The following is a 26,768-nucleotide window of genomic DNA, read 5'->3' on the forward strand; positions in this document are numbered from 1 at the left end:
TTAATTCTTAAAGTTTTATTCAGTACAAAACATTGGTAATTTATTTACAACCTACTAAGAAAAAAGATTGGAATCTGTACAGCAGTGCAGCCATACAAAGTCAGGCGTGTTTTTGATGGACTGAAATGTGACTGCATGAAGATGAAAAGGTGAAGAATAACCTCTAATTGTTCATTACAAAGGCTCTGTCACACTGAGATGGGTCTGAAGGGGGTGCACACCATTTCTTAAAAGTTTTTGAACTCAAATTACATTGAAATTCTGGGTCACACTTTGGAAAATGTTGGTGTAAAACAAACTTTTGTTCAGACAAATAAGCTTCTTACAGTTTCAGCGTCAGTGCCCTGTTCGTTTTTGATGTCTAGGGGCTTTCTCTCTCTGACAAGTTATCCAAATTAACTAACAATGTACTATACAGTGTATCAACAGGCTTATTGGCAATATCAGAGTGTGTGTTAAAGGCCCATCCACATATTTGAAGAGAAAGCTATCTATACAGCAAAAGGGTTGGCATGAATGGTCACATCCTTTATTCTGGTTTCAGTCAGTGGTCGGAACGTCTTTTCATTGACAGGCAGCTTCTCCAGTTCGTCCAGTGTTTCCAGGCCATCGATAATCCTGTAAACATTTTGACAGGAAAGTCAGATGTGAGCTGCAACTCTGAATTACATTTTGATGAATCAGTAACTTTCAGGCACACTTTAACCGGCTTTCAAAACAACTGTCAACAATCATTATTCCCACCCAATCCATTTATCTGTGCAAAGGTTACATACTTTCCAAACACTGTGTACTTCATGTCCAGATGGGGCTGTTTGGCGTATGTGAAGAAGAACTGGGAGCCGTTTGTGTTGGGGCCATTGTTCGCCATTGACACCACTCCTCTGACATTATGCTGAAAGAAAAAAATCACAATGTAAAAGACTGACCCCTAATCAAATATTAGGTTACACTTTTTACTCCCCAGGCAAAGAAGTTAGAGTTCGTAAATACTCACTTTTAGGTGTTCACTGTACTCGTCTTCAAATTTGCGACCCCATATACTTGTTCCTCCTTTGCCTGTGCCTGAATGGTTTGATCGAAACACAGGGAACAACAGACAAATAGCGAGGATGTGAATTCTGAGATTTCAGAACTGAAATGTGACAGATGCAGCAACAATCACGTACCTGTAGGATCTCCAGTTTGAACCATGAAACCTTTAATATTTCGGTGGAAGACGCAGCCGTTGTAGAACCCACTGGCACACAAGGCAAGATAATTCTGTAGGTCGTAAACAATATATTTCAGTATATTCCATGACTCTGTTTGGGAAAGGATGTATACATCTCCATTAAGTCCTTCAGTGGACAGTTATAAATGATGATTCAAAACATATCTTTTTAATATGGCCTATAACTAGCAGCTATTTGTTTTAATGTTTTTAATGGTATTCTAATTACTTGATGAATCTATTGGTTGCTTGATTGATTGATCATTGTATTAAGTCTTCTCATTTCTCCTTGAATGAGTGTTGTATAATGTATGGTTTTATTTCTTTGCCGTTTGTCTCTGCTGCTGAATTATAAAGCACTTAAGTTCATTCATTTAAAAAAAAAACAGTGGCACTGTGTTCACAAAGAGCGATACATTTTCCACTAAAACTAACCAAAACATGAACATTGTTACAATGTCTGTAGTAATAAATCATATAAAAACAAGGAATATAACAGAGACTGCAGTGATGGAAGTGCATTACTGCAGCACAGTTTTGAGGTACTTGTACTTGAGTGTTTCCATTTTATTTTACGTCTATACCTCTACATTTAGGAGGCAAATGTACTTTTCACTCCATTTATTTTGTCAGCTTTAGTTACTCGCTACTCTGCTAGTCAGATTATTAACACAAAATATAATCAACAAATTAATTAGGATATATTTGCTAGAAGTGGGAATCAACAGAGGATCCACAATAAGATATCATCACAATACTTAAGTCACAAGCTAATGTTATTGCAATTTTAAATATACTGCGATATGCTGAGTATTGTGATAAAACATATTGTGATTTATTACCTTATTTCAACTGTAAATTATGTCCCCAAAGGAAAACTTTATCAAAATCTGTTTTACCTAATAAGATAGTTTTCAGTCTGTTCATCTCACCTCAGCCACTTTCTTGCAACAACTAAATATATCCAGTAGACTGAAAAAGCAATTGATTATATTATTCTAGCAGGCTGCCAAAGATTTAATTTAAATTTATGATATTAATAATTAATATAATAAAAAAGTTGGCACTGTGTGATGATATGATATTGCCACAAAAAAAAAGATTGCAATACTATGCTGTAATGATTTCCCCTGCCCCCACCCCTAATATTTGCATGTTTTACACCACCTGGCTGTATATGAAGTTTAACCCCTATTAACCCCATCTTTACCAGCTGCAACATTAAGGATGCTTACACATTGATGCATCAATAATTACAATCCAGCAATATATTACTTATATACTAATACTAATTCTGAAATGGCCAATTCTGCAAAATGAGTACTTTGACTTTGGGTACTTTAAGTATATTTTGATGCTAATATTTCTGTATTATTACCTAAGTGTGTAAGTAAGTAAATATCTGAGCGCTTCTTCACCACTGAGCCTGTTTAATTTTTAACAGGCTAATATAATAACACAATTTGAATGCATTAACGTATCTCTTGCTGGTCTCAAGCCGACTTTTACACCAGTTGTGAAATGAGACCAGCTGGAGCATGTTTGTTTGACTCACCTCACATGCTCTCGGTGTCCGCTCACAAAACAATTCAATTTTAATGTCTCCTAGATCCGTGTGAAGTGTAACAGCCTGGAATATTTACAGAAGAAACACCACGTTAATTTTTAAGAGGCCATTCATTACTGTTTGCCACCTAGCTTAGCCTGTTAGCCTGAATGCTAAGACAAGTAAGTTCTACATACAAACCGGAAGTCCCTGTACTGACTCCTAACAAACTTAAAAGCGTTAAAACATTAAATTAGTTATTAGCTTCTTACACTGTTCTCTTATATTTTATATTAATAAACAGCTACTGGAAACGTTTACAGTTAGATTTACCATTTCAATCGTTGCGTCTTCGCACAAGTGCGTCGGAGAAACATGTCCGTGTTGGTGCAGTAGCTTAGCAAAGAAAGGTTCCGCAAGGACTTCTAGTCGTTTCAAAAGGGCACACCCATGGCAAAATGAAAGTGACGTAGTTACTTTTAAACTGATACTATGATATTGTGTCGATCATAAAGCTATTTACAGATATTATGTGGGTGTTAAAGCAGAGAATTTACACCTGTGATGCTGTTATGACACGGTCGGATGAACTTGCTCTTGGCCTCTCTGCTTGAGTATTACCAGATTTGTAATAGGGGAATTTATTTTAATACATTAATTTAGGAACATGCAACAAACAGGCACAAAACTGAGTTTATGAGCGTCTTAAAATCAGTGGTGATGTTTAACAAAGTATACTTACTCAAGTACTGTACTGTAGTCCAAATACAAGGCACTTGTACTTGACTATTTCTGCTCCATTACATTTGGGAGGCTAATGTTATACTGTTAACTCTACTAAATTTGTTTGATAGTTTTAGTTAGTGGTAACTTTGTAAATTTAGATTACAAATAGAAAATATAATCAACTAATAAATTATGATATATTATTATGGATGAGGATTTTCACTCTGTTGTCACACACAGGCCCGAAACACACACAAATGCACGAACAGGACCTACACATGCATTGCATGGAGAGATGTCAGAGTGAGGGGGCTGCCCATGGACAGACACCCCAAGCAGTTGGGGGTTCGGTGCCTTCCTCAAGGGCACCTCGGCAGTGCCAAGGAAGTGGACTGGCACCTCTCCAGCTACCAGTCCATATTTGGATCTGAACCAGCGACCCTCTGGTTCCCAATGGACTGACCTACTGTTGCCCCATGCCATTCCATTCCTAGCTGTATATAAAATTATTATCACCCAACAATAAATTGATGAACACATTCATGCATCCAAAATTTTAATCCAGTAATATAATATACATATTATTGTGAAATGGGCCATTTGGCATGATGAGTACCTTTACATTTGGTACTTTAAGTCTATTTTTAAGCGAATACTTTTGCACTTTTACTTGAGTACAATTTGAATAGATGACTTTTACTTGTAACAGATTATTTTTAATGTAGTATTGCAACTTAAAGAGTTAAGTTAAAAGTTAAGTAAAAGATCTGACTACATCTTCCAGCACTGCTTTAAACTAGATTTTGATATGGGGATCGTCTTCATGACAAGGCCTCAACATCAGGTTCAGCTGATTTTGTGATCATATCTCATAATTCCAGACACATTTTCAGGAAATAATTCATCTTTGTGTTGACAAACTTTAAAAATGGCAACTGTAGTTTGACTGTAGATGGCCTTGAGTTTAGAGAGACTATCCTGTAACCAGACAGCCCCTGCTTTTGTCAGCAAAAGTCGTACACCCTGCACTGGAGTTCTTCTGTTACTCCTTAAAAATATCATGACTATCACAATATCTAATATGTTTCTGTGCAGTTTCTCAGACTCTCCACCCACCACCAAAATACAACAAACCAGGCAAGCTTGGTCGAAGTTTATTTTATTTAACCTCTAGTGGATAATGTGCAGGAGAAGATGGGACACATGTTCAAACAGAATACTCACTGTCACATCATTCATGTCAATACTGATGCACTGATAATTTTCAAATTAATGAAAAAACAAAACAAAAAAACAAAAGAACTTTTGGCAACCCAACACTGCATGAAGCCAAATTTGTACATCACCTACGATTGGATTTAAGTTGGGAACTGAAAAAAAAAAGATTTTTGTACCCCAAAATAATAATTCTAAGAGAAGAAAGAAGATAAACATCATGGGATCAGAAAGTCTCATCATGCCAATGTATACACACACACGGGTAACACTCACATACACACTTCATCTGTGCTACTCACGACGAAGACACGACTCTGAAACAATACAGCTCAATTTGTACATGATCACTGAGGAAAAACACAAAGTTAAACTGAGTGGCTTCTGTAAAAACACAAACACATCTTGTTTTAAACCAGCAAGTCAATATTAAATACACCAAACTAGAAAAGAATGTATAGAAATGCATATAAAACTGGAACTGTATAAAACAATTTTTAAAGTTTAAATTAATAAAAATACCAGGTGTCATAATAATAATAATAAAAAAAGGCAATCAACTCAAAAAAGAAGTGAGTACTAGCTGGTTTCCTGAGAAATTTAGTTAGAGTGTAATAATACTAATAGCTGTCAAAATGAAGAAATAAAATTAGTGGAAATTATTTTAAGGGAAAACAGAGAACAGAACAATTAACATTGAGATAAAAAGCAAATCTATTTACTAATACAACCTTACTAGCAACCTACACGATGCATTTTTTAACGTACTGACCATTGACTTGCAGTGCTCGGTGAAATACATGTGACATACTGTTCTCTGCTGTCAGTATTAATAAGAGTAGTTGATTGTCTTAATGTGTGGTGTATTGCTGAGGTGTCGCTGGGTGTCATAATTTGTTTTCCTATGAGTAGCTCTACGAAAAAACCCAAACAAAAATTAAAACGCTTATCTAATACATCTTAATCTCACGGCTGGCAGTCGTTCGGTTCAACCTTCCCATTCTAAACACACACAAAACATGTCGTATACCATTATTTGCATTTATCTAAATGTAACTTGGGGGGGGGGAGGTGCTACAGTGCAAAAGCATTCTCCAGGACCAAAATTCCTCCACTTGAAATTCTCACCACCACCTATGTAAAAATGAACGTGACAAAAAGAATGCCCATGCACAAAAAGGAAAACTACGTCACTACTAACCTTTACATCATTTAAATAAAGGCAATATTGCACAATAGAGCATAGTTAAACAGGTTATTCAAATAAATGTACATAGCTTAAACTATCCCTCTGCTTCTCAACCCAGTTGCTGTACTGTATATTGCTACTGTCCGAGTTTTCTTTGCAGTTAGGTTTATTAAAACATAAACTGGTATTGTTATATTCTCCCCCTATTGTGTGCTGTGCTGTGTCAGAGCTGTGCATGGATCTGGAATTCCATATTTTGAGCGTGGCGCTGCTGCTTACTGTGGCAAAACACAAGTGCAGAAAAGTCACTGTCAGGCAGAAAGTACTAATATTTCTCTACAAATTAACACACTTTGAAACCAGGGAAATAAAGTACAATTGAATGAGCTGAACTGAAAAGTATGGAGGCCCATCTGTGACAGGAAAATAAATGGTGAGAAATTGAGATTGCAAATTTAAACATCTCCTTCAATTATGAATGAAATGTGACACTAAGTCAAAATTATGTGACACAAAAATATTTTTAAGGTTCCAAGTCAAATGTGAAATTGAGTTTTGAAATGTTAAGATATTACTTTGTAATTCTGACTTAACGTTAAGCAAAATCTTTATTTATTTCCCTGACAGGAATGGGTTTCCACAAGAACACAATGTATCTGGCACCAAAAAAATCCATCACACAGCATTTAAAGAAACCAAAGCAAAGACCACTTTTATTCCCCAAATGAGCGCCACTTCAATAATGAATAAAATAAAAATCTAAACCCAGCTGCTAAATGTCGAGACCACTTTTATTTGCCCAAATTTATAACTGGTGTCAAGTACGGTCACTTGTGAGAAGTCCACAGGAAGTGATGAAATTAAAACAACATATAAAACAAACAGTTTTACTCCCACTACCGTCTGGGGGAGGGTTGTCTAGTGCAGCTACGGTCAAGGAAATTGATCATGTGTTTTCAGCTCTGCGGATGCCACAACAAAAATAACAAACAGTACATAACACAGAAGGAGTGAAGTTAAGGCAAGTGACCTGAAAACCATGGCTATTTTTTAAAAATGTCTCCTTATCTTTCTTGCCAGTGTCGATTACAATTTCTCTTAGTTTACATTAAATGAAATGTAGCTTTCTCTTTATTTAAAGCCCTAAACTTTCAGATTCGATCACAACAAAGTGTCAGAAATGGCCATTTTTGACCGTATTGCATTCTTTCACATAACTCAGATTAAATCTCCTATTAATCTCACTTTAATAACTCCATAGAGCAACTTAAGTAGTTTTAGGTTAAAGATGGCTGTTGTCTCACACACAGGTGAACATCTACACTGAATATTGCACCGTATTTTGACTAATGCAGTTCAGCACAGATTAAAATTAAAACAGAATACCTACCCCATGAAGGTAGAAACATTATATTAATCTTACAATATTATAATAAACTGAAATGAACACAAGGCCAGGTTGTTTGAAAACATACAGTAAAACTTTATTTGAAGGTATCTACATAAGAGTGACATGACACTGTCATAACTATGACATGATGTCATGTCATAAACGTTTATGACTGTTGTCATTAAGTGTCATTGGGTTTTTGTAATGACAAGTTGACATTGTTTGTGTTGTCTTGATTATGACAACTTTACATTAATCAAAGTGACATTGCCAGAAGTTGTCTTTGTCATGACAAGTTGACATTAAATTGGTTTGGGATGTCCTTATTATGACAACTTGACATTAACCAGGATGACATTACAAGAAGATGTCTTTGTCATAACAACTTGACATTAACAAGAAATGCACCTCTTTTTGTGTTTATGACAAGTTGACATAATGATTATTATTGTTATGACAAAGACATCTTCTTGTAATGTCATCGTGGTTAATGTCAAGCTGTCATTATAAGGACATCCCAAACAAATTTAATGTCAACTTGTCATGACAAATACAACTTCTAGTAATGTCACTTTAATTAATGTCAAGTTGTCATAATCAAGACAACCCAAACAATGGCAACTTGTCATTATAAAAACCGAATGACACTTAATAACAGCAGTCATAAACCTTTATGACAAGTACATGATGTTTATGACAAGTCCATGACAGTGTCATGTCATAGTTATGACAGTGTCGTCTCACTCTTATGTAGATACCTTCAAGTAAAGTGTTACCAAACATACTTGAGGACATGTCTGGTTCTTTTACGTGTCATTTGCAGACAATAAACACTCAGCTATCAGGGTACACAAGTAGATCAGTGCTTACTTCATATCCACCACAAAATAAGTAATAAACTTATCTAGTGTTTCAGGTAAGTATCTACACTCTTGTCAGATATATTATTAATATTTTGAGGCTCCATTTTGATGACAGTATTGTGTTATCCTGTATAAACTTTATTTTGATGCAGACATGACTCATTTAATTCAAAACCTTTTCAGCATTTTCCCAAGATTTGTTCATTTTGTTCTGTGCAATTCATTACAAACGTCGTGGATGCAGCATGACCATGAAGCAGATTCTGCCGGAGTCCCGCTGAACAGCATACTGGCAGTAAGGGGTTGGGTATCTGCTCGCTGATAAAATGCTCCACTTGTGCGACTGTACGGGGGTGATATTTTGGAATAACAGTCGACTGGTTAGCATTCAACAAAATAATTGCCTGTCCTCAAGCACCGAGTCAAACACACTACTCATCTTTTCCCAGAAAGAGGCCATCGGTCCCTCCACTCTGCCAAACTGGCTCCATGTTTCGTCTGCACTCTCCAGTCTAATACCACATGTTGTACTGCTGCTACCAAAGACTCAGGCCAACCGAAGACAACTCATCAGTCTCTACAGCACTTGCGATACCAACAGTCTCCTCGATGACTCTCTGCCTTCCACCTTATGCAACACTCTCTCAGACACAAGGGTTTTAGAGTCCATAACTTTTCTCGCTATGACTCATCATTAGTTATCCCTGATTTGTGATTGCTTGTCATACGCTCATGATTTTCCGATTCATTTCAGACTGAGAACATATGAGGGCCAGGAAAACAGCAGAAAAACAACGACCACCATGGTTACAATTTACGTTAATAGGTCAAACTTATGGGATTGCAGACTTGACTGTGTATACTTTTCCTGTCACTGGGTTCCCACATTACTAAGAATGAATTTTTAAAACTTTTCCATAATATTTTACCACATTTCCATGACTTTATCTAAATTAGTAACAGCCTGCCTGGGCGCCTCTCTGACCACAAACGATTTAAAGTAGGGCTAAAATGTGGAGAGATCACACACTTCATCTTCTTCCAACTAAATTTAGCTACCGACGTTTTGGTGCAGAGCCTTCGTCCAGCATGGCTATGGTCTGCCTCTCTCTTGAGACCATGTATTATATTTGTCGTCCAAATGCCATTCGTTATTAAAAACACACTTCCCAGGCATTTGCGGATTAGCATGTTAGACATTCCTGCCCCCAACTAGCTGCTTACGCAAATGTGTATCACGTGATATAAGTAATGTTTCAACAGTCATGCAGTGCGGATCTAGATCTTAAAATAGTAATACAAGGAATTAATTTTGCCTAAACCTAGACACATTTTCAACAATAGCTGAAAACCATGAATAATCAAAATGTTTCCAAATCATTCTGCTAAATTCAAATAATTTTCAGGGTTAGAAAACAGTTTTTCTAATTTCATAACTTTTCCAGGAATTTCAGGAACCTCGTCTATGTACAAATATAATATTTGGTGATTTAATTAGACGACTTGTCAAATACTGTGAGTAAAGATGTGCATAATTTTTTCTTAGAAAACAACCAGAATTAAAGCATCTCGCCTGTCGTAATTTCATGATTAATTACTTTTCATTTTATGATAGCATTGGGAGTTTGGGAGTTGACTCCCATACACACAAATTATGAGGCAGATGTCTGAGTGATCACTTTGCTATCTCATCTGTAAAACTATCAATACTGGACAGATTAATTTAATCATTTATTCTATCTTGATTAGACAAGAATTTTATGTTATTGTAAATGTGAACAGTGGAAACTTTACGTTCTTTTTCTGTATTTAACAAAGTTGGCCGACAGTTTTGAATACTGAGATAACTGAGAAGCATAACATGTAAACACACCCTGCAGATCACACTGTCCCTGCCACATTACTGCTGAAAAGCATCATGGGAAGGCCTGAGAAGTTGTTTGTAAAGGAAGGAAAATCAACTGCAGGTAAGAATTTATAGAACAACAGGAAGCTATCAGTACTCCCTGCCCAAGTCTCTCTAATTCTCCATACCCAACCTTACTGGCAGTACACTGCAGCAGGACTACTGCCTGCTTCAACAAGCCCTCTGGGACAGCAGAGGCGTTCCTCCTCTATGCCTGGGCCCAAATGCTCAGTATCTGTTTTCACTCACGGCCACACACCTCTTCAAGCCTGTTCTTTGTCAGCTTTCCATAACTGTTCCTTGACCTCCGTGGGCAGGGTGTTGAAAAGGTCCTCCTCCACCACAAGGCCGGTCCTCTTTAGCTGTCGGCACTCGCCCAGCTCCACGGGAAGACCCTCCAGACGGTTTCCTCTCAGCTCTAGCTGTGTCAGCCCAGTCAGCTCTCCAAACCGTGACGGCAGAGACTGCAGGCAATTGTTCCCCAAGTTCAAAGTGCGAAGCTTCTTGCACTGGAACAGCTCATTAGGCAGGCTCTCAATCTTTGTTTCAAGGTGGGGTGATGGGAGGGAAACGGAGAGATAAAAAATGTATAACTCAAACATTACTCAGCAGTAAACGAACCATAAATGATTAAAAAAAAACCTGATGTACAATAAATAAAGATTAAACTGATGGAAAACTGATTATTTAAGTACTCACCCTGTTGGCTGTAACTGCCAGATACTGAAGATTCTGGAGGAAGCCAATGTCTGTGGGGATGTAGGTGAGGTTGTTATGGCTCAGGTCCAGGAAGCGCAGCTTGCGGCAATAAAACAACTGGCTGGGGATCTTCTCGATCTTGTTTCTGTTCAGGTAAAGTTTCTCCAGGTTGGTCAGCGTGCCAATCTGGATGGGAATATAGGCGATCTGGTTGTACCAGAGCTTAAGGCAGACAAGCCGATGAAGGTGCTGGAAGCTGATGATCTCCTCAATGGTCTTCAGGTTGTTGTCCTTCAGATCAATCTCCTGCAAGTTGTGCAAGCTGAAGATTGAGTGCGGTATGCGTTCGAGATCACAGCGAATGAGCTCCAGTTCTGTCAGGTTCACCATCTTCTTTAGGCTGTTGAGCACCATCAGCTTGGTGCCTTCGTTATTGATGGAGAGCTTCTGGAGGTGCATGCCCACATCAGTCACCACCTGAGGTAGCTTGGTGAGATTGCTCTTCAGACGAAGAACTTTGAGCCTCTTGAGCTCCCGGAGTCCATCGATGACAATGTAACGGTTGTTCTCCGCACTGAGATTCCCTGTCAGATGAAGCTCGCTGAGATTCTTCAGACTGTAAATCCATAAGGGAATCTCTTTGATGTCAGTGAACTTGATGTGCAGGGACTTCAAGTTCTCACGCAAAAACGCCAAAGCAGGAGCTTCGATTTTGGCTGGTGTGTGGTAAAGCCACATCTCTCGCAGGTTGACCAGTTGAGCGATGATGGGCGGGATGGTAACATCAGGGATCAGCTCCAGCTTCAGAACCTCCAGCTCCATCAGGTCAAATACTGTGTCTGGGATGCCGCTCAGCATGAAAAGGTGCAACTCAAGCTTCTCCTGAGAGTTCTTGGTAATCCTCTGCCTGAGCTTGTCCAGTGTCCACTCGTTGTTGAGGTTGAGCTGCCTCAGCTTGTTTTCGCTCACTTCTGAGAGGAACACGGCGAAGCGCTTCGAGTACAGAGGGTCATACTGATCTATCATGTGCATCATGAACGCAAAGTCATTCTTCACATCGGGTATGTCGCTGTAGCTGCTCTCTTCCCGAATCGACTCAAAGGAGTACTTCTTCAGAGAGCGCCGAAGCATCCAGCAAAGTGTGTACATGCAAATCAAACCATACACCACCACTAAGCTAATGTAGAAACAGGCTAAGATTTTAAAAAGGGTAGCCAATGGGTGAGCACAACGGTACACGCTGTATCCTGTCAGGCTTTCTATATTCACCGAACAGTCAACACTGAATTTAATATCATGCACGTAATACCCTGTGTAGCAGATTATCAAAATGAACTTGATGACTTTGATGATAGTCTGACGGATGTACAGCCTGTACACAATGTCTCCTTCTTCGACGTGTATACGGAACTTTTTGACTTTTTCAAACAGGGCTTTTGCCTGTTCGCCCTCTTTCTTGTCCAACACCCCAGTTTCTGTTCTATCTACAATGCCCTGCTCAAAGCGTGTCTTTGTCCTTTGCAGCATGGGGACACTTGCTTCGACATCCTCACTGATAACAGACTCCTTGTGGTCCATCGAGCCGTTCATTTTCATTGGTTTTGGGTCACTCTCTTCAACCACTGTCTCTGACAGTGCCCTAGTTGTCCATGGGGAGTCAAAGCATTTCAGCAAGATGGATACAAAGTGCTCTAGTTTGGAACTAGTCCGTGGGAACTTAAACCAAAAGTTGCTGCAGGCTAAGAAAATAAGGGTGTGAAGTAATACTAGATAAGGGAAATACTTGGCAAACCAGTGCAATCTATTCTCGTAGCACACCGCATCCACATAGTTGTACTGGTGGCGGTCCAGATCGTACTGGATCCCTCTGGGTTCCAAGAACAACGATGCAGAGAGGGTGGCGTTGAAGTTCTTTTTGCAGGTCTCATTGACCACCCATTTGCAGGGCAGGCAGATCATCTTGTCCTGAGTGACCTGCAGTGTCCCCCCGAACACTGAAATCATGAGCATAACAATGGAGATGTAGTCGGTGAACACATCCCACCATGGTTTCAGGATGCGGTATGCCGGCTGTGTGTCCACAAAGTACCGCAGCTCAGTGATGGGGATCATGGTTTATCTGTGGGGAAAAATGAGGACATAATCATTACTGAGCAGAGTGATATACTGCATTATAAAGCCTTGTCAAACACTAAAACACTACAGATATGGCTTTCCTCCAAATTAAAAAGAAAAACCTCCGTCCCCTACTGATTGAACAGCCTTTACCTGAACCACAACCCAACATCAAGCCGAAAAATCAATACTACAATGCTAACTAACAAGGTCATACATCAGAACATTCCAGACGGTTAATTTGAAGGCTGCCAAGAGAAATGGAATATAGATTCACACTTGTTGTGACAAAGTATTGCCTGATTGACTTTACTGGGTGGGCTAGCATGTTATTGATTTAACTATTGTTAAACAGTCACAATTAATCTTGCTTTTAGAGGGGCATCACGCTGGACATCGCATCTCAAATGTTGTGGCCAAATGGCAAACCAGTCATCGATAAAATATGAAGGCAATTTAATTTAGTCCAGACAAGATTTAAGTGAAGAGTTAACATGTTGTCCCCATGAAGACAAAGAAAGAAAACATTTCACACAGGCAATGGGACAGCTGCCTTTAAAGTGTATGCAGGTTAAAAACATGATAAATGAGTAAATTAACAGAAGAATAATTTCAGATTGGCTTAATCAATAAAAATCAGTGCACCTGATTTTCATTGGGAGGGCACCCTAATTAGCACGGATGCACTGAAACCACTTTTTCTCTTCTGATGCTGATTACAACATCTAAAGTAAGTGTTTCAAACTGCATAAAATACTCTAAAACTGAGTCAAGGAATATTAAGAGAAGTCGAGAAAGTCAGTTGACCTGCACTGTTAAACAGTAACGACAGACGTGATAAAGAAACAATAAAAGAGGGTGAGGAAAAGGACAGAGAGTACAGATCGTTTTGTCAAAGTTCAACATATTTTTTGGGGAATTTCTGGGAATTTTATTATATCATTTTTATTTATTTATTTTAGTATTTTTTGATTGTCATTTTTCTTTCATTTTCTTTCTTGCCTATTCTAGGTGAAATGATTGACTGAAGAGGTGTTGACAGATAGGGATATGTAAAGGTAGGTAGATATGTATATTATATATGTACATAATGTATGTAAGTACACAGAAGGACAAATAAGCAAGGATATGCCCAAGTGGATGAGACAAAAAGTGTCTGACGGAAAGTGAAAAAAATAAAATAAAACAAAAGAAAGAAACAATAAAAGAAACATAGATCAATAATTACTGGCCAATGTCCTTTTTCATTAATTGTGTATTGATCCAGGGTAATTTGTCAATAATATTTATCTTAACATATCAATACTAAATATTTGAAACTGTATCAGTACACATTTTCCGCAGTGTCTACACACCAGTACAAGCTGTACTTTCTCACTCTCTCTTATTGTTAATGTTGTCATTCAGCTGTTCTCTGCTACTAACCAAAAAAAGGAAAGTCATCATATTGTAGCCTTGATATAGTTTTCTTCAAATAAAAAAAATAACTTGTATGCCCTCAATGTCCAATATTCATTGTGGTACTGAAAATAGTATTTTTCAAGGTATTCTATTGAATCAAATACGATTGTGACAACACTATCCAGCGTATTTAAAAGATGTATCACTACTACTATTTTTTAATTCATGTTCCAGAATATGAATTATATCATGTAGGGCTGGGCAATATATTGATATTATATCAAGACCTACATTGTGATATCCTAGTTTTTTGATATCATAATATAATCAGTGTTGTGTTTTCCTGGTTTTAAAGGCTGCATTACACTAAGGTCGTATAATTTTCTGAACTTACCAGACTGTTTTAGCTGCTCTATTATTGGCCTTTACCCACTTACTCATTATATCCACAATGCTGTTGATTATTTCTCAAAAATCTCATTGTGTAAATATTTTGTGAAATAATGAATCCTACAATATCGTGGCAATATTGATAAGGGTGTTTGGTCAAAACTATTGTGATATTTTACATACACCATGATAAAAGGATTTTATCCATCTTGCTCACCCTAATTAGGAATACATTTTTTATGTATCCATGCAACCTCATACCTACACATGGCACTCAGGCAGCACGACCCGTTCAAGTTATTATTCCAAGTTGTTGTTATGAAATAGAAACAAACTTTAAAAAAAAAAAAAGCACATAATGTGTGTGTAAGGATAGCTCCAAAATGCTCTTAATCTGCTTGAAATATGGTTGTACTTACAGATCCGAAATGTAAAGCACAATAACTCCATTCGTAAACAGTCAAGAGCGATCCACAACTACTGCTTTGTCGCTGCTCAACATCAGAGCAAGATAAAGCCCTCCAAATCAACCCCTAGCCTTGTGCGAGTGCGACACACCCAGCATCTAAGCCCGAGAAGTCACTCTTCTAAAGATGATGTTCCGTTTTGGCTTGTTTAACCAAAACAACACTGCCGCCAGAGGAGCCACCTAGCTCCCCTGCTCTCTATTCTTAGCCATTTCCGTTAATAATACCCAGAGTATTGTCTGTGGGGGCCTTGAGAAGCACCTCCCTCGACCTTCAGGAGGAGATCCTGTTTACCTTACAGAAGCTGCTGTCTCCAACCAGTGTCTCTCTGGAATACTCTACCGTCACCTTTTGCACCCCCGCCGCCCCCAAAACACACACCTACACACACACACAACAAGAGTCAGGAGCCGGCATTCATCAGAGCCTGTACTTTGTTAGGAAACTGTAAAGTCAAGACGCCTAGTCTGATCCCTGGCCAAATAAGCATACCTTCTCTGGCCACAGTTCAGAGGAACTTTTGCACACATAACTTTTCCAGTGTTGTGACAGCAACAAGCACATTCTGTAAATATAATACTCACCAGTTTGGAGGTGTTATCTGTACTCCAGTGCCTGGTGATGACCGTGGTGGACGAGCCACTCTCTGTGTATCCAAAACTCTTCATGGACCATTGCCTCTCTCATCGCCATGGGCTTAATAAAGAACCTGAAAATGACAATGGCAGATGAAAACGTTGTTCCAGCTGTCTTCTGACAAACTTGGGAGTGACACACTTTAGCAAAATGGGTCCAGGAAGTTACCTGCATGCGTGTTGCTTATCCAAGTTATGTTTAAACAACAATACCTGTAAATAACCGGGCTCTGCCTTTATATACAATAGCTCTTAATACAAGTGTGTAATATATTGTGCCAGATATTAGTTATATCGTCAAACACACGTTAATTTAGACACATATACCGACTGTACATCACTCACCACTGGCAACGTTAGCGTAGGATGTCTTTGTCATCTGGCTAGGTAGCTGAGCCAGCACTTCACAACAGAAAGTTAAAGCTATGTGTTTTAGTTTATATACTATAAAATAACGTGACACTCTATCTTTAAAGAAGCACACAGAGGTCTGGCAACAAGCAACTAACAGGTGTCGATATCAAACAGCAACAATATTTGATGTTAAAACTCGTTAGCAAGCTAAGCTAGGCTGCTTTAGCTAGCAAGCTAAGCTAGCTACACCGGCTCTCTGTCTGTTATCGGAAGTTTACATCCTAGCAAAGGCTGTAGCTAACATGACAGTGATACATTGCGAACACATATTAAAACTGCTATCATGTTCAACTTACTACGTCTGATGGGCTGCGGTGAAATCCAGCGCTACTTTAATATCTATAGTTGCTAACAAACAACAGCTAGCAGCTCCGCTTGCTAGCTGTTGTTTTTTCCAGAAGCAGTTCTCCGCTTCCACCGCCAGGACGACGGGTGGCAGTGTGGCGCGTGTAAAAACCGTAGAAGAAGAACGTTCTTCCTCTCTCATTTTAGAGGATGCTCATGTTTTGACAGCAAGAAGAGGATTTTATGTTTTTATTGATTAGATAACGGGGTCAAAGTGTGTATTTTAATATCGGAAATGTTGTCTTTGAACTCTTTGCGGATTGGGTGCTCTTCCCGGGCTTTACTGTACCCAAACTGGCTAATGACGAAACGACAGTCTGTTTATAAAACTGTTACATGTTCAGCACATTGCATGACCACCGGCTACCTCAAAAATGACACAGGGAACAGCAACGTGAACTTTAAAGCGCTGGGACAAGAAAGGAAGCTAATTTACTACACTAATTCACCTCGGAATTACAGCACAGGTCAAGTTAAACTGAACTGCTGGAACTGCAAACTGCCTCTTGACCAAAGACCTGTATTCTTCTGTATGTCATGCAAAGCTGTTCAGCCTCCTGATGAAGAGGCATCCTACTTTAAGCTTATGGATTGGTAAGTACATTGTCTTATGTATTATTACCCACCATCATATTTTTATTACTCATTAACTATATTTATTAACTCAGCCATGTTCCCATGTGTTGCCTCTTTTCAGTGACTACACATTCACACTGGACACACACAAGCTGCAGAAAAGATACCTGCAGCTCCAGCGGTCTCTACACCCAGACAACTTCAGCCAGAAATCTGTGGTACGCAGGCCAGGGTGAATGTGAATGTGAATGGAGATCAGTTTGGTAACATGTCTCATCATGACTCAGCTGAGGCTGCCCTAGCTATTAGCACAAGTGTTACACAGGAAACTGCATTTGACCCCTTTGTCCCTATTAGGCCAATTCACTGTGCATTTTTGTTTTGTTAGTATGATTCACTGTGATTTGGTCAGTGGAATAACTCTGTGCAAAGTTGAAAGATGGGTTTCTTAAAAGACATTGACACATTTGGGCCTTTGTAAAGCAGCTTTCCCCAGCTAACAAGGTCGAGGGAAAAGGAAGGAAGTTCAAGGAATCAAAAGCAAAACAACTGTGGAGATGAAAGAGCACTGCTATAGGAAATAAAGAAGGACAGACAAGAGGAAGACATGAATGACTTGTATCAGAAAAAGCAAGGTGTATCTAAGAACATTAACTGTTTTCACTAAGCCAGCATGCAAAATATCAAGACCCTGGAACTTGTTTAGCTAAACCTTTATGATTCGGAATTGTTATTAATTACACCTTTGTTTTTCCTGCTATGACATGTCGAGATGTTGATTGTGCAATAGGCCAATTAAAAATACTGTACATTGGAACATAAAAATATAAAAGGTAGAAAGTGAAACAAGGTTAAATGATCTCCATTTCAGTGGTAAAGAATAAAGTATGAAATGTAAAAGTAGCACCTAACCAACACTGCGAAAGACAAACTTGGGAGATGGAAGATGTTGAACATAAAGTTTGCGGGGAAAAAAATTAAATGGTACGTTGTAAGTATGTAAATGTCAAGTTAAGTTACATAAAGTAAACAAATGTTAAATAAAGGTTAAGTAAATGATGGTCAAAAGGGAAGTAAATAGTCTGACATGTGGAGACCTTTTGATTCTCTGTGTATCTCATAACTCCCGCTAGAGTGGTATTAACAGCTTAATTCATTTAAACATTTTTAAGGGAGAAATAATGGCTTACATGTCTAAAATAAGCTCAAAACTGAAATCTTAATTTTGACATATTTAGTCAGAGAAGACAAAAACTGCACCCCCCAGAACAACTGGCAAAATGAAATAAAGGGCAGAACTAATTAATTCCCCTAATAATTTTTTTTAAGTAAGCAATCAATCACTTTGTTAATTAAAGGTCAGAAAATAATGAAAAATGGCTTTTATAATTCCCCAGCTCCAAAAGTGACATATTCAAATTGCTCACTTATACCGACAGGCGAAAACCCAAACATGTCCAATTTACTGTCATAACAAACGAAAATATCACACTCTTGTATTTTTAGAAGGCGACTGTTAAAAATGTGATTTCAAAGTGGCGCTCACACACAGGTCATTTTCAAGTTGTGAGGAGTACTGAGCCTGTTTATACCTGGTATTAACATGGGAGATTCAATCACAAGTGGTAGCACTAAGTTTAAACAGCCATCAAGACACAAGACTCAAACCACCTGCTGAGATGAGCTGGGACGCCTTTGACCACATCTTTTGTAATGCGTCCTGATGCGTCCCCGACAAGGACTGTGTCATTACTGCAGGACATCATGGATGTTTTGGTGACAGGGCTCTATAATTTGACCATTTTACAAGTTGGACAAAACGTTGCATGACCGTTTATCGTTTTGCACTATGGAAGGAGTAGTGTTGAATTCTGCTGACAGCGATATCTCCAGCTGTACCAACGCAACCGTTAACATGACTAGTGAGCAGCTAGTGAGAGTGCGGATGTAATAACTAAGGTTGAGCCAAATGCTTGGGTGAAATTAGTATTCGACACAGATAATGTACTTTTAATGTACTTTATGTACGAGTACAAGTATCATACGAGTAAAATGTGTCATTATCTGTACCAATCAATCAAACACAAAGTGCTTCCCACAATAAAAACAATAAAACAATACCTTCGTACACACGCGCACACACACATGCACAAAGCAAAGACTGTAATGGTAAAGATTAAAATAATAACAGCACTCATAAAAAATGGGAACAGGGGAAACACTATCATAAGTGGGGAAACACAGGAGGCAGGATATAAACTCAGAATAGAAAACAACTTTAGATTAGTCAATAAATAAGTAAATAAATATGTTAAAATAAATGAATAAGTAACAAAATAGAAGAATGTGCCAGCTAGAAAAACTGATTAATAAAAATAAACGAATACACAATAAAAATAAATACAAAATTTAAAAAAAAACAACAACAACAAAATCCTCATTTGGGTAGCTGTGTTTAATCTGTTACTCTTGTGATAAAAATGATCTGAAGCTAATTTCTGATAATACTCTCTCATAGGTAATAAATATGACAATTTCTGATTAATCCATAAAAATTTCAGGCTTAAAAACACAACTTCCCACTTTTGATTTAAACCCCAACCACTTCTGGCATAAACTCCGCCCATTAGGAGTACAGACACAGATAATATAGTTGCTTAACCAGACACAGACACAGATACAGATAATGGTGTACTCACTCATAATAACCGTGTACGGGGTCCTTTGACCCTAACCCTAACTGACATCACACAGTACAAAATCTGAAGACAAGTGGTCAGCTACAGATGCATGATAGACACAGGTGTGTAGGGCGATGTGTTTTGGCTGTCCACTTATTTTCAGACCACCGAAACCAATGTAAATAGCAGGTGTAAACAGGCCCTATGGCTCTGGACGAGCTTTGTCAAGTCAGAGAAAATTTCCATGATGATATCACAGTGGTGTCATCAGGGTTATTTCAGCTGGGGCTATAAGACTACACATGTTACACTCTAGGGAGTGCAGTTTAAAGATATGGGTGGTTAGCCAGCAGGGAGGATCTAATGAAAGCTGCAATCAAGTTGCATTTTGGGAAATGTATGACGCAGTGTTGTGGGAGACTTGACCCATACGAGGGACTTTAACTCGAGATATCTCAGCCTCCACTGCTGTGAGTCTCCCTTTAGGTAATTATATAGAATGTCATCAATACAATACACACAGGAAACTCATGGTGACGGTTTGTACTCAGAGACACTAAAGGGAAAAGACAGGAAAGAGATCTAATTTTACCTTGTCCACTTGTCTTTGGATGGAGCACTCACTCACTGTTGTTAAGGGAATACATTTGCTCCTTCCTCCCTCTTCGCTTCTGATTTGTCACTTCTTACAGGCAGACAAGTGTACCTTTCTAATACCAGATCCTTGTGAGGAAAAATAGGTTTGATGTACTTGATAAATCACATTCAGCCCAAAGCACAGTCAGGCTGATGAGACAGGTAGGCCTATATTTTACATAAAAACCCCGACTGATGTAGCTTTAAAAACGTCACGAAGAGAAATAAGACTAGTCCAAACACATCGGAGCAGTTTAAAGTTGAATGTTTATCGGTTATTGTACAAAGTTGTAAACAGTTGACTAAATGTTCGCATTATCCAGTTTCCCCCCCCTTGTGGATCATTAAAAAAAATTGGCTGACAGTTTGGAAGAACAAGCATTATGAGTACAAGGAGGAGCGGAGGTGTGATGCTTCGCACGTAATTTATTCTGTACACCCAGGTGCAAAAGCACAGTGCATGTTGTCATGATAAGATATGAAAGCTTAACTCATATTCAGCAGAATGTGAGAGAAGAGAGGCAGCCTAAATGGTTTCTTCACACACAACCTGTCCAATATTGTACCGACTCTGTTTTATTTATCAGCACCTCTGGCCATTTTTTCTTAATTAGACATCTTCCAGCCTCAGGGGTCTTCATCATATATAGAAAACTCATTACTTATACAAGGCTACAAGGCAGCCACCTACTGCACTGGTTGTTATTACAGAAACAGCTCCACACGATGGGCCCATGGGCCTGAGCTTGAGACTATTGATTTTCACAAGAGCTGACAGACCTGATAGCTGCAAAATGTACTCGGATCTGCCAACCATTTCCAAGATATTTTCCTCCCCGTCTTGTTTCCACACGTCTGTCTTGTCAAACTTACACCTGGATCCCTTGAAGGGTCCCAAACTGCTCGACTACAAAAGAGTAGTTGTGTGTCATACACCTAATTGTCAGTATCGCCAAGGATTTGGTGTTTAAAAAATTGACATTGGTATAGATTGGGATGACAAGGTGTAGTATAGCTCAGATGTTGTTCCCTTTGTGACAGCTTGATCTGTAAGTCTGGATTATGTGAATGTGTTGTTTGAAATGCACAGCACGTTCGTTAGAAATCACAATAATGCAGATTCTCCTTCCCTTTTTTAATGAATGAAAATGGACTGAACATCATTAGAAGCAAACTTAACAGAACCCTCTTTTGCAGAGAGAACAGGAGTATTCAGAAAGCCACTCAGCTCTTGTGAACAAAGCATACCAGACGCTGCTTAAGCCTTTGAGTCGTGGTCTTTATATGGTGAGTCTGAAATCCCTCTAATGAATAGTTTATTTTCATAACTGCAAGCTCTGCCTGTCTGATCGCCTGTTCTAGAGAAACATCTTCACCATATGACAGTCAAAAGTAGTAACATGCATTTAAAGGAGCAGTTGAGTTTGATGAAGTCCCATCCTGTGTGCAGCTGGAGCTGGAGGGGATGCGTATAGATGATGGCACCGACTCCGGGGCTGATTCGGAATTTCTAATGGAGCTAATGGAGATCAATGAAGCCCTTGATGAAGCACAGACTCCAGAGGAAGCCAATAAGATTGGCCAAGACACAAAAGGTAAATAAATATGCCCGTTCAATTTATTGATTGAGAGTGTGGTTGAGTGATTTGAGCTGAGTGCTGATGATAAATTAGCACATGTGGATGAGTGCATATGCCAGGTTAATTGGTGCTGACACATCAGATATGTAGTTATTTCATAGTTTTCACTAATGTATTGACTAGTTTTACAGCTCCAGGCCTTGACAAATCTGCGAAATGAAACAGTATAATAAACTAAACTCACTTTATGGCTGAACTGCTCATTGGCTGAGACATGTAATCATTAAAGGACCAGTGTGTAGGATTTAGTTCCAGACTGCAACCAACTTAAGCCCGTTTTCGCCAAGCAGTACGCTGCAGTACAGTTCAGTTTGGGACGCTTTTTTTCCCCGTTTCCACTGTGAATAGTTGTGGATGGTACCAATGGAACCATTCTGTCCTGTCCCCAATTTTTTTGGTCCCCCCTCTGTTGGAGTACCTAGCACACACATCTGTTGCTAAAAGGTGGAGCTGTGAACACTGCAGTCTGATTGGTCAGACGGTCACTCTGCTCAGGGCTGAGTTGGGGCTGGTTTTGAGGCTCATGTAACCACTGTTCATACTGTGGGGAGTTTTATTAGTAAACTGTAACTATAAAATGAAATGATGTTTTGCTGCCTCTTGCAGCAGCTGGAGTCTGAGAAAAAAAAAACTTAATTCACTGCTCCGCCTACTCGCAACTTTTAAAGGGCCAGTGTGTAATATTTGGCATGGTTTATTGTCTGAATCTGAATATTCTACCCATTAATATGTTTATACAAGTGTATAATCGCTATAAAATAAAATTTGTTTGGTTTTCGTAGCCTTATAATTATGCTTTTATATATATATATGTAGCAAGGGCCTTGCTTTAGAGAGGTCGCCATCTTGCGCCGCCATGTATGTACGTCAGCCCGAGCGGACAATCCAGCCAGCCAGAGAACGCATTTCACGTGTATAAATGAACCAACGAAGACAGCGGAAGGAAGGAAGAAGGAGGAGGAAACAGCAGAGAGTGTTAGTAGTTCGTCGATAGAGAGTAGTGAAAAGTTTTTTTAGTTATAAAGTTTGCGAATGGACCACACTTACCACGCAACAGGAGAGAATGAACCCGAACCGTCATCTGCGAGGAAAAGAAGACGCAACTTCACTCCTTGTGATGCACTCTCTGCGGCGCTTTTCCTCCTGATGATATATCTCCCCAACGATGGTAGCAGTAGCACCGAATCCCATTCTGTGCATTCAGCCTCTCTTCTCGCCCGCTCAGCATCAAACACATGGAGTTCCTCATCTGTATGCTCCGGCTCAAACAGGTATGGCTCTGGGTCTGTGTCCGCTACAAGAAACTCTTCAAAATCGCGTTCAAAGTCGTCCATTGCAGCTACTATAGTCCGGAGATATCGCTAGGCTAAATAAACAGCTGAGCTCTGTTTACTGGCTACGCTGTCAGTCGGTGTGCGGGCTGGAGATTGGTGGAGCAGAGAGGGGAGGGGGGGTCCCCACTCTGTATGGTAAACGAGTATGTGTGTAAAGTTATGAAGTGTGTCTGTTACGCTAGAAGAGTCAGANGAGATTGAGCAGAGAGGGGAGGGGGTCCCCACTCGGTATGGTAAACGAGTATGTGTGTAAAGTTATTGAGTGTGTGTTTTACGCCAGAAGAGTCAGAGTTTGGGACGAAGTCTTTTACCCCCTGGAGTGTTACCGGAGTTTCTGGAGTGCTCAAATAAACTGGCCTTTTTCCCGAACGCTCTCCTGGTCTCCTGCTCGTGAGGGATTCATTACAATATCGTAACATGGCTTAGATTTCTAAATAAATATTCACCTCGTCGCTAGATAGACCTACTCCTGAAAAACTTGTGCACAAGGTTTTTTGTCCCTACGAGGCCACCGTCATTTATCCGACGGGGTGAGCGAGTCAGCCCTGCAATCTAGAATTTGACCACTGATGTCACCGTTTTCAACCCATTTTACACACTGGCCCTTTAAGGTGGAACGTCAACTTCTAATGTTACTCAATGCATGAGTTGATGACATGAATCCATCAACACACCTTAAATTTCACTGTGACAACTTTGACCATCCCTTTAGTTTTTAAGTGACATACACTTTTAGTAATGAGTGGATCTTCAAGTGTTTATATTAATTTCGACTGGGTTATGTGAACTGCATATATTCTAAACCTCACTCAGAGACAGAAAAAAGCGTTGCGGAGTGTTGTTCCTGTCGGCTACGGCAACACTAAACCCCTGAGCTTGCCTGACAAGTACTAAATGCACAAACCCGCTATTTTGAAATATCCCATGGAGAGAGACTCTCACTGCAGCCTGTTCTATTTTGCTCTTAAAATGTGGGCGTGCAGCCTCTTTCTGTGGACGATAAACGAGGGGCATCTGTGTCACTGGTAATTAGGAAATACAGAGATCGCTGGACGGAGCAGTGAGTGACAACAACCCCGCCCGCATTTAAGAGTACTGTTTGCAGTGGAAACACTAGGGTCTAGGTACCATGTCTGAAGGGTTACTGTTGGTTCCAAAGGTACCATACTGAAAGCATTTGGTGGAAACACGGCTGTAATGCCCCTCCCCACACTCCTTCCTTTTCTAAGAGTGTAAGAGAAGCTTAGGTGAAAGGCCCTCTCCAGAGCCAGTGTTCGGTATGTCCATTCTGGGCTACTGTGAAAACATGGCGGTGCAACATGGCAGGGTCTGTGGAAGAGGACTTGCTTCCTATGTAAATATAAAGGGAATTTGTGGTTTGATACTACAGCCAGCAAACCTGTAGCAACTGGTATCTGTTTACAGTGCAACCAAACAAACTCAGGTTGTTGGTACGCATATGTGGGTAATTTAAATCCAGGTACAGGAATGGCGGACTCCGCCACTAAGAAGACAGTCTACTACATAGAAAGGTAAATACAGAATCACTGAATGACTAAGGCAGAAAAAAATTATGACCATAAATGGTATCAAATATTGGATATGATAATATGAAAACCCCAAAGATTGTAACTGTTGACTTACTGAATGTCTGTACAGTGCACAGCAAGGTTGAAAAAGTCAGACCAATGAATGACGCAGACATGACAGATTTATCTTTGTCTACATGGTCTGCCCAATTAAAATATTTTATTATTTCCATTTGCTAGATGGCACACATCAAACTGTGTTAACACAGTATGTCTGAGTTTTCTAATGTGGTTTCAAGCAGTTCCTCTCAGAGGCGAGTGAGCTCTGTGTGCCATGTCTTTTTAACACGCGCAGAACTGAAACTTGTCTCCTCCTCACTTGCAGGGAAGCTGGCAGTCTTAACAGAGGAGATAGACGCTGCCCTTCTTAAAGGTATTATATTCAGAAGTTGCATTGAAACATTTTCTGTTCCTCCCACTCGTTCCTTTGTTTGTTTAGTAATCTATGCTGAAGCTTTCCTTTAAGTCACCGAGTGAGTCGGTGATTGAACTTCCTTTTACACTCTCATTCTCTCTTTCTGTTTTTTTTTTTAATCAGGAGAGCTTCAAGCCGCCAAAGTCCTGCTTGCCCAAATGAAATATTATGCAAACATTGAAGAGAAAGTGAAGGAAAAACTTTCTGAATTCATGTAAGTTTTCCCCCTACTTAGTGTCACTTTATTTCATATCTTTAGCTACTTAAAACAAAGTTTTGTACAGAAGCGCACAAATTATTGTATTATTTGTCTTGGGATTATGCAAATCTATTGTTCGAGTTGAATAATAAAACCACTTGTAATGCATAATACACAACTGAATTAATTGTGATTTGTACTTAATCTGCTATTTTTTGATTAAAAGGCTGTACAGATATGAGGGTGTAATTGGATGCATACAGTATCTCCCTTGAATTCCACTAATTTCACAACCCTAATCATATCCACTTGTACCTAATGTATCATTTAATATGACAGAGATCTATAATTGGCTCTGATTAAATGTGCTGCTCTGAGTGGTTATATGATTATCCTGCCTATCAGTTCAGCATTTTGTCATGTGGGGCTCTCGCACAGAAACGGGGCTACCATTCAGTTCCTCAGGGTACCTTTAGGTGGAGACATAACACCTTGGCAATCATCATGCAGAGGAGCAGTACATGTTGTACAAACTGGATGTGAGGGCAGAAGGAAGTCCTTTATTGAGGCAGACAAGCTATTGAATTATTTATGCTGGCTTCATATGTAGCATTAATGCCATGATAATCAGGAAGACTCCACTGAATGACGATTACTTGATGAGCCGAAGATCTATGATCTGTGTAAAGTTCGAGTTCATAAATTGATGTACATTGACCCTGTGCACTTATGTCTGCAGCACACTGACAGGTGCATCAAAATGTAAATTCATCCCTCATTTAAGTTGTTTTTTTAACACCTCTAAGAAGGAATGTCATAATCTGTAATCATGTTTGCATATTAGAGCTCCAGTCACATCGAGGCTTTCGATCCGAGACACTGATACAGGTGTGATCACACTGAAATAAGGGGTGGTGTCACTTTATCTGATGGCAGTAAGTGAACTCGGATCATATATCATATGAGAAATGTTATTTGAGACACACCAGCATCACAGCCTTAACCACTGTGTGTGTATTAGTGGTTAACACTCACACTGTTTTTCTATGCCCCACACCCCCACTGGAACATCCCACTGTAACACATCCTGACTGGTTGTTTATTAAGTCTGGAACAACAATGTCATGTGTCTCAGGCTGTTTCGTTTTTTTTGCCGTGGAGAAGCAGTTTCCTTAATACACACG

General features: G+C 39.3%; 3 protein-coding genes across 4 annotated transcripts; 1 reads left to right on the forward strand and 2 right to left on the reverse strand.

The window, feature by feature from the left end:
* ppil3 (peptidylprolyl isomerase (cyclophilin)-like 3) lies at window positions 1-3,162 on the reverse strand. Its single transcript, XM_050050984.1, has 6 exons — window positions 3,093-3,162; window positions 2,769-2,843; window positions 1,170-1,263; window positions 998-1,065; window positions 777-895; window positions 1-618 (listed from the first exon to the last, which is right to left on the reverse strand). Exons 1-6 carry the CDS (start codon window positions 3,093-3,095, stop codon window positions 492-494), a joined length of 486 nt encoding a protein of 161 aa, XP_049906941.1. The 5' UTR covers window positions 3,096-3,162; the 3' UTR covers window positions 1-491.
* Window positions 3,163-4,627: 1,465 nt separating this feature from the next.
* lrrc8ab (leucine rich repeat containing 8 VRAC subunit Ab) lies at window positions 4,628-16,596 on the reverse strand. Of its 2 annotated transcripts, XM_050050443.1 has the most exons (5): window positions 16,466-16,596; window positions 15,705-15,829; window positions 15,415-15,501; window positions 10,748-12,866; window positions 4,628-10,587 (listed from the first exon to the last, which is right to left on the reverse strand). In XM_050050443.1, the coding sequence occupies exons 4-5, from the start codon at window positions 12,857-12,859 to the stop codon at window positions 10,312-10,314; spliced, it is 2,388 nt and encodes a 795-aa protein (XP_049906400.1). In that variant the 5' UTR covers window positions 12,860-12,866; window positions 15,415-15,501; window positions 15,705-15,829; window positions 16,466-16,596; the 3' UTR covers window positions 4,628-10,311. The 2 variants fall into 2 exon arrangements, with proteins under 2 accessions (XP_049906400.1, XP_049906398.1); XM_050050441.1 differs by lacking the exon at window positions 15,415-15,501.
* Window positions 16,597-16,635: 39 nt separating this feature from the next.
* hscb (HscB mitochondrial iron-sulfur cluster cochaperone) lies at window positions 16,636-25,779 on the forward strand. Its single transcript, XM_050050444.1, has 6 exons — window positions 16,636-17,108; window positions 17,212-17,308; window positions 21,605-21,694; window positions 21,858-22,002; window positions 25,296-25,343; window positions 25,509-25,779. The coding sequence occupies exons 1-6, from the start codon at window positions 16,750-16,752 to the stop codon at window positions 25,601-25,603; spliced, it is 834 nt and encodes a 277-aa protein (XP_049906401.1). The 5' UTR covers window positions 16,636-16,749; the 3' UTR covers window positions 25,604-25,779.
* Window positions 25,780-26,768: the final 989 nt, after the last annotated feature.

Source organism: Epinephelus moara, chromosome 8 (genome assembly GCF_006386435.1).
Source record: "Epinephelus moara isolate mb chromosome 8, YSFRI_EMoa_1.0, whole genome shotgun sequence".
Taxonomy (NCBI): Eukaryota; Metazoa; Chordata; class Actinopteri; order Perciformes; family Serranidae; genus Epinephelus; species Epinephelus moara.

Excerpts from the sequence above, each read along its gene's own strand:
- lrrc8ab (XM_050050441.1), bottom strand. The coding sequence starts at position 12,859 with ATGATCCCCATCACTGAGCTGCGGTACTTTGTGGACACACAGCCGGCA. Across the intron at positions 10,588-10,747 it reads TGGCAGTTACAGCCAACAGG|ATTGAGAGCCTGCCTAATGA; the intron begins GTGAGTACTTAA and ends CTTGAAACAAAG.
- hscb (XM_050050444.1), top strand. The coding sequence starts at position 16,750 with ATGTTGTCTTTGAACTCTTTGCGGATTGGGTGCTCTTCCCGGGCTTTA. Across the intron at positions 21,695-21,857 it reads TGAGTCGTGGTCTTTATATG|CTGGAGCTGGAGGGGATGCG; the intron begins GTGAGTCTGAAA and ends TCCTGTGTGCAG. Across the intron at positions 25,344-25,508 it reads AGACGCTGCCCTTCTTAAAG|GAGAGCTTCAAGCCGCCAAA; the intron begins GTATTATATTCA and ends TTTTTTAATCAG.
- ppil3 (XM_050050984.1), bottom strand. Across the intron at positions 1,264-2,768 it reads GGACACCGAGAGCATGTGAG|AATTATCTTGCCTTGTGTGC; the intron begins GTGAGTCAAACA and ends TACGACCTACAG. Across the intron at positions 619-776 it reads AAGTACACAGTGTTTGGAAA|GATTATCGATGGCCTGGAAA; the intron begins GTATGTAACCTT and ends AAATGTTTACAG.